At 40.4% G+C, this 14,665-nt stretch overlaps 1 protein-coding gene across 1 annotated transcript in view; it reads left to right on the top strand.

The window, feature by feature from the left end:
• The first annotated feature begins 960 nt into the window (after positions 1–960).
• The window catches only part of nlrc5 (NLR family, CARD domain containing 5), a 38,897-nt gene continuing 25,192 nt past the window's right edge, over positions 961–14,665 (top strand). Inside the window, exons 1-11 of the mRNA XM_046037624.1 lie at positions 961–1,038; positions 1,956–2,299; positions 3,636–3,686; positions 4,429–4,518; positions 5,658–5,843; positions 6,269–6,423; positions 8,265–8,396; positions 8,681–8,996; positions 11,842–12,253; positions 12,654–12,810; positions 13,486–13,616. Of these exons, the coding sequence (XP_045893580.1) occupies positions 1,972–2,299; positions 3,636–3,686; positions 4,429–4,518; positions 5,658–5,843; positions 6,269–6,423; positions 8,265–8,396; positions 8,681–8,996; positions 11,842–12,253; positions 12,654–12,810; positions 13,486–13,616 (1,958 nt within the window). The 5' untranslated portion in view covers positions 961–1,038; positions 1,956–1,971. The remainder of the gene's footprint in view (positions 1,039–1,955; positions 2,300–3,635; positions 3,687–4,428; positions 4,519–5,657; positions 5,844–6,268; positions 6,424–8,264; positions 8,397–8,680; positions 8,997–11,841; positions 12,254–12,653; positions 12,811–13,485; positions 13,617–14,665) is intronic.

Raw genomic sequence — 14,665 nt, 5'->3', positions numbered from 1 at the left:
TGAGATCATACAATCAAACCGCGTTGACCAATAATGGTAGAATCTATTTCTGCCTTTAAAAAAACTGGATAAAAGGGACTGCTGCTCACTGAGGGTAGAGAGGGAATGAGCAGACAGAAATGGCGTCTTGTTTGTTTGGTCTCCTGGGTGCAATAATCATCTTTGAGGATTTGACTTCAGTGGTGGTGATCCATTTTTGTTCTGGAGCACCACAACTAGAGTATGTTTCTCAGGGAATGCAGATCAGCTTCTCACATAAATTCAAATAGCCTACTTGACATTGACTATACATACATATACATTTGGATCATGGCAAATTAATGAATCATAATAATAACTGGTCATCTTCTTTGAGAGTCTCAGACTGTTTGAAATCAGAATAGAGTCACAAATATGTATGGGTAGACTGCATAGCTATACACTTTAAGCCATGGCTCCTACACTTCCTGCAGTGGATCCTGCAGGGACTGCTCCTCAGCAGACTGCCAGTCAGTCCTTGAACATGAACACGTGCCTTCTTGCTCTCAGAGAGATATGCAGCTTTTACAGAAAGAACTATCTTTTTGCACCCATCTGTAATGAATGAATTTAATAGTAACGATACAGTATTCAATTCAAAAAGTAACACACAGAATCAAACAATGTCTGAGCCAAGTTTATTTGTTTTGTCCTCTGTAAAACAGGAGCCACACTGTGTGTATGGCAGCTGAGCAGCTTTGTTTCGTGTAATCATGTTGTACCTCTGTCTCACCCAGTAAGAGCTGCGCTTATCATTTGTGAAATGAACAGGTCTTCTGACGAAATGTCGTTCCCCACCAGGACCCCACATTCTCATTAAAGCCACCTATTACCGAATTAAACTGGACGTCTATTTATCCACCGGATCTGTCTGTCCATAACAACTGTCTAGCTGCAATTACATGAATCGCAGTTGCTGGGGAAAAACGAAACCAAAACTTTATTCCCTGTCCTTGGTTTCGTTTTTTAAATATAGACACCCTGGCTGCAGAGAGATGCAGTCTATGGCAGCATTTGTTGGTGAGTGCTTATTTTATTTGTCAATACTATATAGCTTTAGGTTACGGGTAACCCCGGTTCTCGATTACAACCAGGAACGGCACTTCCGCAGCCTAAAAGCTGTTGCTGTTTGTTTCGTTGCAGACAGAAGACACAGCACAAAGCGATGCTCGTTACCTTAAATGACCTCGGCCGTCATACTGGCGGGTATGAGGAGAGAAACATGCTTTCTACCCTAACTGATTTTACCTGGGACAATACGTTTACATTTAAGGCAACAACAGTTTAATGGCCGTCCAAAAGAAAGGCAATGAGGTAGTAACCCCGTGCGCACGAGCTATCTGGGCTTTACACAAACAAAACACATTTAAAAAGTGGTGCGCAGACTCACGCGCGCCTTGTCTGATGTCGGAGATAATACAGTTGTCCACTAGTTTCGACGTTAGAAAAGCTATCTCAGTTGTATGTTCCTCATCAGGAATCCACTTAATTTACCTTAATCAGTATTTTATTAAAATAATCATTAAATAGTGGTTAAAACCAACTAACACGTGTGTTAAAAAAAACATGTCCAGGAACTCGTTGAAGAAGCCCGAAAAAACGAGGTTCCATAAAAAACTGAGCAACATAGATGAAAGCTGAGCTCAGTGTATAGCTCCTGCATATGAAATTCACTAGTTTGCTTCCCTGTAACCACTTTGCAAACTGTGGCTTTCTGTGTGTGACGGTGGTGTTAGTGCTCATCAGGTTCCCTCTGGTGTGAGTGTGTGTGTGTGTGGGTGTGCGCGCGTGTGTGAAGTGTTTGAATGTTTCCATTTTTTGGAACAATAAGCATTATAGGTTGCTCCTCATTTCCCCAGTTAAAGCTGTCTTTGAGGTGTGAGATTGTGTGCGAGTCTATGTGTGCTTGTGTTCATGTTTCCATGTTTGTGTCTCAGCTGATGGAGTCTGACCATGAATGAGGAGGTTGACACTGACAACGAAAATGTCAACTCCGTCTTGGCTCAAGAATCTTCAGAACTGTTCCACATCCTTAGCAGTCAGTCAGCTGCAGTCATAATGCAGCTGTGCCAAATGATGCCCAGTGATGCTCGGCAGAACATCAACCCTCTGGCCTCTTCTGCAGCAGCAGGAAATGAACACATAGAAGCCATGTTGGAGTACTTCAAGGTGGCTGATACTGCAGACTGCCAAAACTTCCTTCAGACCATGTGCATGTTGTGTGAGAACATCCCCATGCGCCTGGAGGCGAGGCTCATGTCAGTGGCCGGATGTTCAGACAGTGAGTATGAAATGATGCTATAAACGTTGACAAGTGATGCTAGTCTAAGGCTAGAAGGTTTAGTTTGCTCTGTGAGAGCATCCTCAGTCACCTACAGTCCAAAACTCTCTTCAATGTTCGGGTGACCTAGAGTAGCCTACGGGCAGCCCAGAACAGACCGTAAAACACAAAAAGAATGGTCATTTTAACAGTGTTTAGTCTCATACACACATGTCGTGGTTTAGGAGAAAGGATAGCTCAGTGGGGTAAGGACATTCTATACAAGGCTTTAATGGTGTAAAATAAATTCTATGTGTATGCGCTGTGAAGGGTAATTTAACAAAAAAGTGAAGAAGAGCAGTAGATCAAAATATCACAGTGGATGTGCCAGTGTAGGACTCTTTTTTCAGAAACCACACAGGGCATGCACTACAAATATATCTCTCAAACGGAAGTGGGTTTTTTTTTATCTTTGAAAGCTTATGGAAAGCACCTCCTATTACAATATTGCAGTGATTGTGGTGTGGCCAGATGTGCAACCCCACAGTGAACAGTGCTGTAGCAGCTTACATACCTAAATAATCCACCAGTGCTGCATTGACAAGGAGACTTCATTCCACACTTAACAAAATAAGAGCCCAGACAGCATTTGTTTTTGTAACCAATTTGAACAGAATATATATATATATATATATATATATATATATATATATATATATATATATATATATATACAGTATATATATACTGGTTACTGGTTCTATGCTTTTTTTAAGCATTGTGGTTACCACTGGTGACTAACCTACTTTATATCTGTAGTAGTAGCGTCCTCTGTTTAAACTGTGACTTCAGTACTAAACCAGAAATGGGTGATTGCTGAATCTGGCACGCACAGTATATGCTGGACTTATCTGTCAGAGTGCCATTGTCTCACTGGCGAGCATGTCACCATGTCAGCTTAAACAATCTTTTTATTGATTTGTCATGTCAATACTTGTTGGTAATCAATGAAATGAAAACGCCTTCTGTTATCTATTCATTTCCAGAGTCGAATCACCCCTTGATTATGGCTATACAATATTTTTTTGCATTACATTTTTTGTAAGAAGCATGGCAGGCTACATCATCATACTTGTTTTCAGTTTCTTGCACTGCAGATTATAGTACATGCAACCTTTCCAGGTCTTCCTCACATTTCCGGTCCTTACTCACATGCCATTTGCCATAAAGCCATAAATGCTCGGCTTTTTGTTCTGTTTGAGTGAAATAATGAGTAATAAGTGATACTTACACTAGTAAAAATCTCTTTCTTTGTGCCGAGCTGGCTAACAGTATGACTCTCTGTTTGACTGTTCAGCGGATGCCATACAGACTCCAGCCACAAAACCAGTGTGCCTGAGAAACACAGGTAGTGATTGTTTGTTTGTTAATGTCTGTGTGAGTGTAATATATGATGTATGTACCATGATGTGTATTGTGTGTGTGTTTAAAGATGAACATATATTTTCTGTGTGCCTGGCTGCACTGGCCGGCATTTTGCCATTGATTTGGGATTTTATTTACTTGCATGCACATCTTGCTAGCAGGCAACATTTCTTCAGTTCACTAAACTTTCTGCTTCCTACTTTTCCACCACAGAGTAAGTTATGGTTGACTTTGTGCTGCTGGAGTGTATTTGCATGGGGAGCACGCCCAAAGCAGATCCCAAAGTAAAATGTGGCTCACCTGGAAGATTACCCAAATTAAATACAATGTATGACATGTGATCCAGTGGTCTGTTTTTAGGTGATGTGTTTCTTTACTTGGGATTTGTTTTATTATCTTTATTTGATTTATAGTAAAGTGCCCCACAGCAGATATAGCCTTATTGACAAACTAGAGTGTAAAAGTGAAAATGAAAGGCAGCTGTGGGGCGAGGCAGCAGTTTGTTTACTTACGATCAGCAAATATTCTGTAAACCTTTCTCTTTTGTTTCACTTTGGGAATCCCCAACGTTTCCTTTGAGTCTTTTATTTTTTATCTCTAGATGATTTAAATGAGGGCTTAAGAATACTATGCCGGATATGCAAGATTCTTGCAGTTGGACTTGACAGCATTAGTCTTTTTGGATGTTTTCTAGTTTTTATTGTATGTGTTTTTCACCACTGTAGAAGCTTGTGAAAATTCCAGTCCCTGTGAAACGAACGAGAAGTCGTTATCGCCGCCCTCAGAGCAGAAGTGTTTCAAACGCCGACGGATTGGTAGATCATACACACAACACTTCAACCTTCTTACATTACAGTTACATTCACATGCGCAAACAAAGCTGGCAAATGGCCATTCACTGGTTAAAGTTCATGGATTTATTAAGAAACCTGGATACAGTGTGGCATAATCAGCCTTGCTGCCAGTTTGCCATGCTGGTAATTGCGGTACAAAAATTTCCTACACCCAAAAAAGCATTTTCTGCAAAGAAAAGCTCTCACTGTAGCTGTAAAACTGCTAACAGGACATGTCAAAAAGCACACAAGGTAATTAGTAACTTTTTTTTTGTTTGATATTTCAATGTTAAGTCAATAGGTTGGGCTAGCATGTTCAGAGGAAGAGACATTAAATCACATTTGTGTAGTAGAAAAAACATTGTAGTGTGTAGGCTCGGTGAACAACTCACCAAGACATAACCATAAAACTGCAGACAGGAAAAACCACAAGTAAAATGATCATTCCCATGTGATGTGTTAATTGTGGGACTAAACCAGGCATGTTAGTCATGCATGCAAGAGTATTACATTACCAGGGTTAACCCGCTTCTCATTTTTAGTGCTGAACCAAAACAAGCTTACAAGCTTAATTAAGACCCAACTCCCTGTGCATTAACTGTAAATGCCCAGTCCTTGATTTAGCATTTAATAGTGTTTTGGATTCTATCAATGATTTTTATTCGGTAGACTCACATACACACATTTTTTCAAACCAAATAATCCTGTTTCTTGTATGGTGACATTTCTAAATGTCATTGTCATTAGTCTTTATTAACAAGAACCTCGCACAAAAAAATTAATCTCAAAATGTGAAGCGATGATTTATGCCAGCTCTAGCTTTTAGCTCATTTCCATCTGCAGTCCCTATCAGGTACACAGATACATCTAAAAGCACACGTTAACATATAAATGCCAGCACATTCATCCAGTACCACTACAACAATATGACTGGTTACTCAATATCCACCTTATGTCTTGAATGTTGAGTTTTCAAAATAACTGTAATTGTGTAACAGGAAAATGTTGAAACTGCAGTTTGCAGTAGCAAATGATAGAAATTGTGATTAGTGAAATTAAAGATAGGGATGCAGTTTGCACACAAAGGTGTTGTAATGTTTTAAAATCTATTCTACCCACAGACCACTGGGTGCAGTACATTGATGCAGTGATGAATTTACTGGGGAGGAGGTGGAAGCGACTCAGTGAGCACCTGGTGATTGAGATCCAGCTGGAGAATGTGTGGGTCAGTCTCAGGGTGGCAAACAGAGGCAGGGACAGACCTGATCAAACCCCTGGGTCAGCAGACAGAGGGAGCAGAACACCAGGTTGGCATGACTTCCTCTACCTCTTATTGCACACCAAGAATCAGAAGATCAGAAGATTTCATGTGGTAAATCAGTGGAAATAAATGCTGGGGGAGGCAACATTGGAGAAATTAGCAAGAGACAGCTACGTTCCAGTAGTATCCAACCCCAAAAAAGATCCCACCCCTTTCCCTTCAGTCCTCCGCCGAACCCACTCCCGCAAAACACACTTTTTCATGTGCAATTCAAGGCCAAATTAAATTATTATCACATATGTGATACTGGGCTTATCATAGTATGACAAATACAAGATTGTTCCAATTTGTTTTCAGAACAAGTGATTTATTGAAAATAATGCTTCTTCTATGGTTTGGCTTTGTCATACAGACATAAAACTTTCAGACTTTATAATTATATTAAGTAAACATTTTTGTCACCAAACTCAGAGCCTGATGGGGATTATGGGTCTATGGAGTCCCGAGTGACATTGGAGACCTTCCTCCAGGGATGTGCAGGGAAGATGACAGTTCTCGTTGGCCAGTCTGGATCAGGAAAAACTCTGCTGGTGTCTCATTTAGGACAGCAGTGGGCGCGTGGACTAGTAGGTTTACATTTCATCATCACATCATTCAGTATTTATTTTAAATAAATGTTTGCAATGACAGGGATGTTCTGTGCCGATCTGCTGGACTGAATCAGCAGAAACAATGGAGGGTGATTCTACAAGTGGTGCCAAACTTTCTATAAAGCATTTTCTCATCTTTGGGTAATGTAACCAGGGCTTGACATTAACATTTTTTGCTCATTAGCCAATGTGGCTAGTGGTTTTCCTAAGGTACTAGCCACACAGCATTTTCACTAGCCACATTTTTGTTGTAGGGAAATTACGTCTTATATGATTAAAGTTGACTATAGTGTGCTAAATTTTACTAATATCATTTGCCTTATTTATTTAAAACAGCATTAAATACTGTAATACAGAGTAGAAACATGATATACATTAGACAGAAAAAGCAAAGAAAAGCAAATTATTTTTGTCTAAAAAAGACATGTTGGTTTTGCATCTGCATTTCCTCAGAGCTCTGCCTGGATTTGCGTCCACCTGAAACGAGTATACAGGTCTTTATTTTCCAGATTATTCCCATATAAACGCATCTCCTGCTTTCATACATGGCATGATACGTTTATTAAAAAACAGAATCAACTCTGGAAAGTTAGTTGTGATATGACGATATGATGTGATGTGAGAAGAGGGCAGCCTCAGTCCTCAGTCTATGTTTTTTAAATCTTTTTTAAACACCACCATGTCCCTTAATCATGAAGATATTTGTAATTTTACAGCATTTAACAGCACTTTCCTCCTGCCTTTTCTCCATCTCAGCTCTGCCTTTTCTCTTTCCTTCGTTCACCTGTGCATTTTTCTCCACACTGGTCGGCCACACACACTCACACACTGAACGCTATGTTGATGTGTGTGAGCATGTGACCAGATATGTGATGACAGGCATCATACCATCATTTGATTATTAACGGCATCAACGGGGGCCTACAGGTCTATGGGACTGTGGTTGACCTGTGACAGATTCAACTTTTATATTCTTGTTTGACAAAAGTCTGGATGGTCATATTTGGCGTGCACCCTCGCGCAGCGGCACTGCAGGAGAGAGACGCACCTGTTGTGTGGATTCTTCTGCTATTAAAAAAGCTTGCTTTGTGATTGCTGCCACTGGTTAAGTTGATAATTAAAGGCAGGCCAAAACAGCCCTCAACCCATCAGGAAATCTGGGGGTGCTACAGATGACAGGCCAGTTATCTAGTTTAATCTCCACAAGTTCTTCTTGTTTACAGTGTTATTGGTTACTAGCGCGCACAACAATATGCTTCATTAGTAAACCAACGAGCAAACACTATGCTCAGGTAGTACTCATGGGACCACCATGAATGAGTGTGTCGCAGTGTCACATTGCTATTTCTGATGCATTTTGACAAGACTACAATTTTTCAACACGCCAAAGTGGCTAGTGGGAGTGACTGGTTTACCCGACACGGCTGAAATCCAGCCGCATTTGGTTGGCAGATGTTAATGTCGAGCCCTGAAAATAACAACAGCAAATACGCTTTGAACATGTTTTTATTTGTGTAATCTAACTCTCATTTGTCACCTGGAAACTATTTCATAACTGAACTGTGGAGCAGCATATTCATACATAGCAGGCCAGCAACCAATTTCATTTAAAGGAGAATTTGACACATCAGAGCCTAGAACAGGTCTTGGGGAGTACCACTCAATATATTTAAATAGCCTTTTATGCACAAAATTGGTTGGGGCTGAACGACCAGACCTCTGGAGTTCCCCTTTTACTTATCCATCTGTGCTTGGTTCATTCTCTTATTTTGCCTTTATTTGATTTTCTCCCTCTCTCTCTGTTTCTTATCATCCAGGGCCCTATCCCTTCATCCTACCTGTTTGTCCTGCTAGAGTTTCGTCAGCTCAACTTACTGTCCCGCCCTCTCTCTCTGTCTGAGCTGCTATTCCGACACTACCTCCCTCCAAATGGGGGTGAATATGAAAAGGTACGAAGGTAGCGATACCAGAACATTCATTCAGTGCTTTATTGCTATTTCAGCATAGTGAATAGAAATTAGGTTCGGTGAGCTCTCACAAAAATAAATCAACAAGAGCAACCATTTCTAAATATTAATGAAAAGGCATTTCTTGGTATTACTAGAAAACCACAAATGTTTTAAAGCTATTGTAACAAACAAAGCATAATCAATAATGTATGTCTTAGGTTCAACAAGGTGAGCTAATACATATTTTATTCTTACATTCGACATATATTCTGTGTTCTGAGCAGAGAGCCGTTGTGGATTACCTCCTTTCCAATCCAGAGCAAAGCTGTTGGGTTCTGGATGGTTATGACGAGTTTCACAGCAAACTCGGCAGACAAGAGGTGCGGGGAGAACTGTTGGACCCTGAAAACCCTCTGCCTGTTGCAGACCTCATCTCAGGGCTGTTAAATCGGCAGCTTCTTCCAGGTTGCACTGTGGTGGTCACCTGTCGTGTCCGTGATGTCATTGATTTGGAGGGCTTGTCAGACAAAGTGGGGCAGCTGCTGGGTTGGGACTGCCATGCCATCAGGGATTATGTGCACAACTTCTTTGGAGTAAAAGGTGACAACATCCAAGCCTTTATATTTACCTACCCCCGTTTCCTGGCCTGGTGTGGGAACACATTTTGACAAAAAACGCAGATTACCATTAGACGCCTGGTCTGTTTTTTATATAAGTTGTTTGGATGTATACAACCTCTTAATCCCCGCCGGGTCACCCGCTGTTACTGCTTCTAAGATGTTTAGATCTTTAATACAAATATTCATCTTAAAACTTCAATCAATTTGTCAGAATGGACTTGCTAGGTCTACACATCGTTAAATCGGTTAGATTATCCTCAATTAAATCGTTCAGTTCATTTAACGGAAACAGCAAGCCCCAAAGTCTAATTCTTATAGATTTACTGGTGTAACCAGCATGGTACAAGAGATGAAAAAAAAAAAAGAAAGTGCCGGCTCCCGTTACCTTTGAAACGCTTGTTAAGTCCGAATGTGTCCGTTCCTTGATTATTTACAGTGGTATGAAAAAGCCCCCTCCTGATTTCTCATTTTTTTGCATGTTTGTCACACTGAAAAATTTCAGATCATCAAACAAATTGAAATATTAAACAAAGGTAACACAAGTAAACGCATAATGCAGTTTTTAAATGAAAGTTTTTATTATTAAGGGGGAAAAACTCCAAACCTACATGGCCCTGTGTGAAAAAGTGATTGACCCCCCTGTTAAAACATAAATCAACTGTGGTTTATCACATCTTTGGAATGCTGAGTTTAATTTCTCTAGCCACACCCAGGCCTGGTTACTGCCACACCTGTTCTCAATCAAGAAATCACTTAAATAGGACCTGCCTGACAAAGTGAAGTAGACCAAAAGATCCTCAAAAGCTAGACATCGATCTGTGATCCAAAGAAATTCAGGAGCGAATGAGAAACAGAGTAATTGAGATTTATCAGTCTGGAAAAGGTTATAAAGCCATTTCTAAGGCTTTGGGACTCCAGCGAACCACAGTGGGAGCCATAATCCACAAATGGCGAAAACATGGAACAGCGGTGAACCTTCCCAGGAGTGGCCGGCCGACCAAAATTACCCCAAGAGCGCAGCGACAACTCATCCAAGAGGTCACAGAAAAACCCACAACATCAGCCAAAGAACTGCAGGCCTCACTTGCCTCAGTTAAGGTCAGTGTTCATGACCCCACCATAAGAAAGAGACTTGGCAAAAATGGCCTGCATGGCAGAGTTCCAAGAAGAAAACCACTGTTGAGCAAAAAGAACAAAGGCTTGTCTCAGTTTTGCCAGAAAACATCTTGATGATCCCTAAGACTTTTGGAAAAATACTCCGAGGACTGACGAGACAAAGGTTTAACTTTTTGGAAGGTGATGTTCTGGGGCTGTTTTGCTGCTTCAGGACCTGGAAGACTTGCTGTGGTAAATGGAACCTTGAATTCTGCTGTCTACCAAAAAATCCTGAAGGAGAATGTCCGTCATCTGTTCGTAACTCCCAGCTGAAGTGCACTTGGGTTCTGCAGCAGGACAATGATCGAAAACACACCAGCAAGTCCACCTCTGAATGGCTTAAGAAAAACAAAACGAAGACTTTGGCTTAGTCAACCTGAATCCGATGGAGTTGTTGTGGCATGACCTTAAAAGGGTGGATAAGGCTCAAACCCTCCAGTGTGGCTGAATTACAACAATTCTGAAAAGATGAATGGGCCAAAATTCCTCCATAGCACTGTAAAAGACTCACTGCCAATTATCGCAAATGCTTGATTGCAGTTGTTGTTGCTGCTAAGGGTGGCCCAACCAGTTATTAGGTTTAGGGGGCAATCACTTTTTCACAGGGCCATGTAGGTTTGGATTTTTCCCCCTCATAAGTGGTGCTAATTAGCAGAGTTTCATGAGCAGGACCACACATCAAGCACGTCATCGCCAGCATTTCCATAAATACCCACACGTCCTAAGTCCTCCCCTTCACCCTCGTATCCTGCATCCCTCCCTCCCGCCCCTTTCTCTTTCCTCCTCTCCATAGGTTTATAGGGGGTCTGTCGTGCCCAGGTGCTACGGCGGATTTCCCTATCGTAGCTTCCCCACAATGCTTTCTAATGTCTATTCAGCTACTGCAAGCTTCATACATCTTCTGTTTGTTAATCAATAAATAATTTAATCATACCTGTTGATTGTGGTCCTTGCTAGTGAATAACCATTTAAAAACTGCATTTTGTGTTTACTTGTGTTATCTCTAATATTTCAATTTGTTTAATCTGAAACATTTCAGTGTGACAAACATGCAAAACATAAGAAATCAGGAAGGGGGCAAACACTTGTCACACCACTGTATATTCCTTTAGTGTGCATACATGTAATATTCTGTTCGAAATAAACTGTTTCATAGTAGCCTATTTAAGTTTTGTGTGAGAGGAATTCAAGGCCTGTCCCATATGGACGTCTGTCCCTAATCTATGCAGAGTCAATTCAGTGATTTTAGCAAATAAAAGCCCAGGCTATTAATCAAAGTTTTACAGTATATTTGTACAAAGGGGAATTTCACCACTTTTACTTCATTACCGGGAGTACTAGTCTGTGACAATGGTTTTAAACAATTTTAAATGTACTCTGTTGCTTTCTAAATTTTGGAGACCACTAATTGAGTTGCATTATGGTGTTGGTGTTGATGTTGCACACCTACAGTCATGTTTTAAGTTATTATAGCTGACCTCTGCTCATTTTGAAGTCAGGCTGAGCTACGCTGTGTATCACAAATTTGCTAAACTTCATATAAGATTCATGACAAGTGCAACAAAACTAACATGACAGTCAGTCAGTTAATCGAACTGGCCTCTGTGGGTTTTGCCTTAAATTTCTGTGGGCTTAAACAAATTTTTACGTCTCATCTGCAACTCACCCAGCAAACAGAGCTCTTGGGGTGTATGCAGCGGAACTCCTCCTTTCCTCTCAACACCTCCTCGCCATGTCATCCCTCCCTGCCCTCTGCAACATCTGCTGCATCTGCCTGGAGCATTTGCTGCTGGAAGGGAGAGATGCAGGCAGCACACAGACACTGGGAGAAGGAGGAAGAGGAGAAGAGGGCGGTAGAGGAAGGAGTCGTGCCCAAAGAGGAGATCCAGGAGGAAGAAGAAGAGGGAGTGAAGACATAATGATAGATGTAACAAATTGTAGGGCCCAGCTACCTCCCACACAACCCCAAATACCCTCCACCCTGACCCAGGTCTACCTCACTCTTCTTGGTGCATTTCTGAGCCGTGACCCTGATAAAAGTGGAAGAACTGACGTGCCACAGACCACGAGATCTCCACATAGGTGAAGGCTGAGTAGAGTACTAAACATATTAACACCACAACACAGACACAACATGTAGTACATACCATAAATATTCAATACATTCGATTTACAAAGGTGAATGTAGAGGAACGCATGATTCCTTGCTATTAAATACATTTCAGTATGTTACACAAAGAGAGAAGTGATCCATGAAAACCTCTAGAAATATTATTTTAAGAAATCAGAAAACGGTTATTTAAAAAACCCAACCCCCGCTGTCTTTATTTAAATGATAGTCTTAGTGTGTTTTCTGTTTCAATTCAGTTTTCACTTTTACATGATCTTCGAGTATATTATGTACCATTGCAGCAAATGCTGCTGCAAGTTAAATTGTGATCCGATGCAAATTAATTAATTTGTTTTCTGTCTTATTGTGCAGCGCTCTGTGTGAGCTGACCACTCTCAGGCAATCTGAGTTGTGTGAGCTGACTCAGGTGGCATGGAAAGGCTTAGAGGGCAGTAAGATCCTGTTCATGGAAGAAGACATTTCTCCGGACGTTTTGGAGTTTTCAATCAGGACAGGCCTCCTCTCAAAGGTCAGAGATAGTTGTGTGAATGTTCTTCACATATCTGTGGGTGTGCAAGCTGTATTGTTTTTTTTTAGGTGGGGTGGGGGGTGGGCGTTATAATGGCGTCCGATTTGACTTTGAAGCATGCCCACAAATTGTTAGGTAAGAACAGCAATGTAGGAGTGGAAGGAGTTATGCTGTCTGATTGGTGATGGGGATTAGTGAACTGGTTGTCAAAAATAGATTGAGATTAGCAAGTGGCTACTCCATTTATTATGTGGCCTGGCTCCTTCAAATGAACCTTTGCACATTTTTATAAATAACTGGAAAGGAAATGGCTACTTTCTCCTTCACTGATCTCAAAACAAAGATTTTTTGTTATGATTCATATGTTATGGCAACATTGACATTCGTGGTCCCCAGAGAACAAACTGTAAAAACTTTGGTGATATCATAAAAACTTACAGGTGGTGTAGTATATTCCCCTTTCTGCTTGCACATCCTCACACACAAAAAAAACATGTAGGTATGCTATGCTAAATCTCTTAACACTTTCATGCTCATAAAATGATAAAACTTTTCATAAACTGTATGTTACTCTGACATCACCCTCTGGACAATGTTGATGTTAAGAGTCGGTCTCGCTATTGACATAATGAATTGACATAATGAATAACACATTCATCTATATCTTCTTGGTAGGTCGAGCACAGACGTGAGGATGGGGCGCTTGTCAACTCCTATAGCTTCATTCATCTGACAGTACAGGAGTTTTTAGCTGCACTCCGAATCATGACCAGTAAGGATGTGAGTGACACGCAGCTCAAGAACAGGTAGGAAACTTCACAGAAGTCACTTCAGAAGGAACACTGTTGTATTTGTCAAGGTGACTACAGTCTTCTCAGATTTTTTCTGAGAACCCCGCCACCCCTATTAGAAGCCAAATAAAGTTCATGCCCCTCACAGTAACAAGCGCACTGTGCTCAGCCCTGAGCATGCAGTCATTTATAATTACAATTAACTACAGCTCTTTTTTTTACATTACACAACATTACCTACTTACCAGCTGAGTGACCTAATGGAAAAATACACATATTTACGGTGCAGCATGTACTATATGACCCAACAGCTTTGCACTGTCTCATTTAAATGAAACTCCATCTGTTTGCACCTGTTCACCCACATATGTACTGTACGGTCTGTTCTACTACCAAAGAGACAGGAAGGACTCTTTTCAGGTCAAGTTAACACCAGCAGTGTGTGCACTCCTACTAAAATAGAGGCCTGTAACCAAGTCAAGATGAAAGATCAAATCGGCGATAGAGGAAGTATTCAGATCCTTGTGCATATACCACACTGTAAAAACACGACATTACAAGAAAAGGGTAGTGGAAATTTTATAGACAGAAAAGATTTAAAAGTATGTATGTATAATCAGAAAAAATTACTTAAAGTATCAAAGTAAGTACTGAGTGCAGAAAAATGTCTCCTGTGACTGTTATGTTATTATACAGATTTATCATTATTAAATTATTATTTATGCATTAATGAAAGCTGAATTTTATTGTTGTAGTTGGTTAAACAGTGAAATCGTGTTGCTGCACATGCATATATTGTTTTGTACAGTAGTTTCATTTATAACAAAGCATCATATTTTAAAAGCTCTTCATATGTTTTGTTAGCAAAAATCTTAATTTTTAAAGTAAAGTTTTTAAAGTGCTAAAGCTGTCAAATGAATGTTGTACCTGTAAAAAATACAATATATCCCTCTGAAGAGTGTAGAAATAGAGTAGAAGTATGAGGTAGAATAATCGAGTAAAGCACAAGTACATGAAATTTGTTCACGAGTAAATTTACGTAGTTACATTCCATCATATTAAAA

This window comes from Micropterus dolomieu, linkage group LG22 (assembly GCF_021292245.1).
Source record: "Micropterus dolomieu isolate WLL.071019.BEF.003 ecotype Adirondacks linkage group LG22, ASM2129224v1, whole genome shotgun sequence".
NCBI classification, from domain to species: Eukaryota; Metazoa; Chordata; class Actinopteri; order Centrarchiformes; family Centrarchidae; genus Micropterus; species Micropterus dolomieu.
Note: the sequence above shows the minus strand (reverse complement) of the source record. Positions and strands in the feature narration are given on the sequence as shown.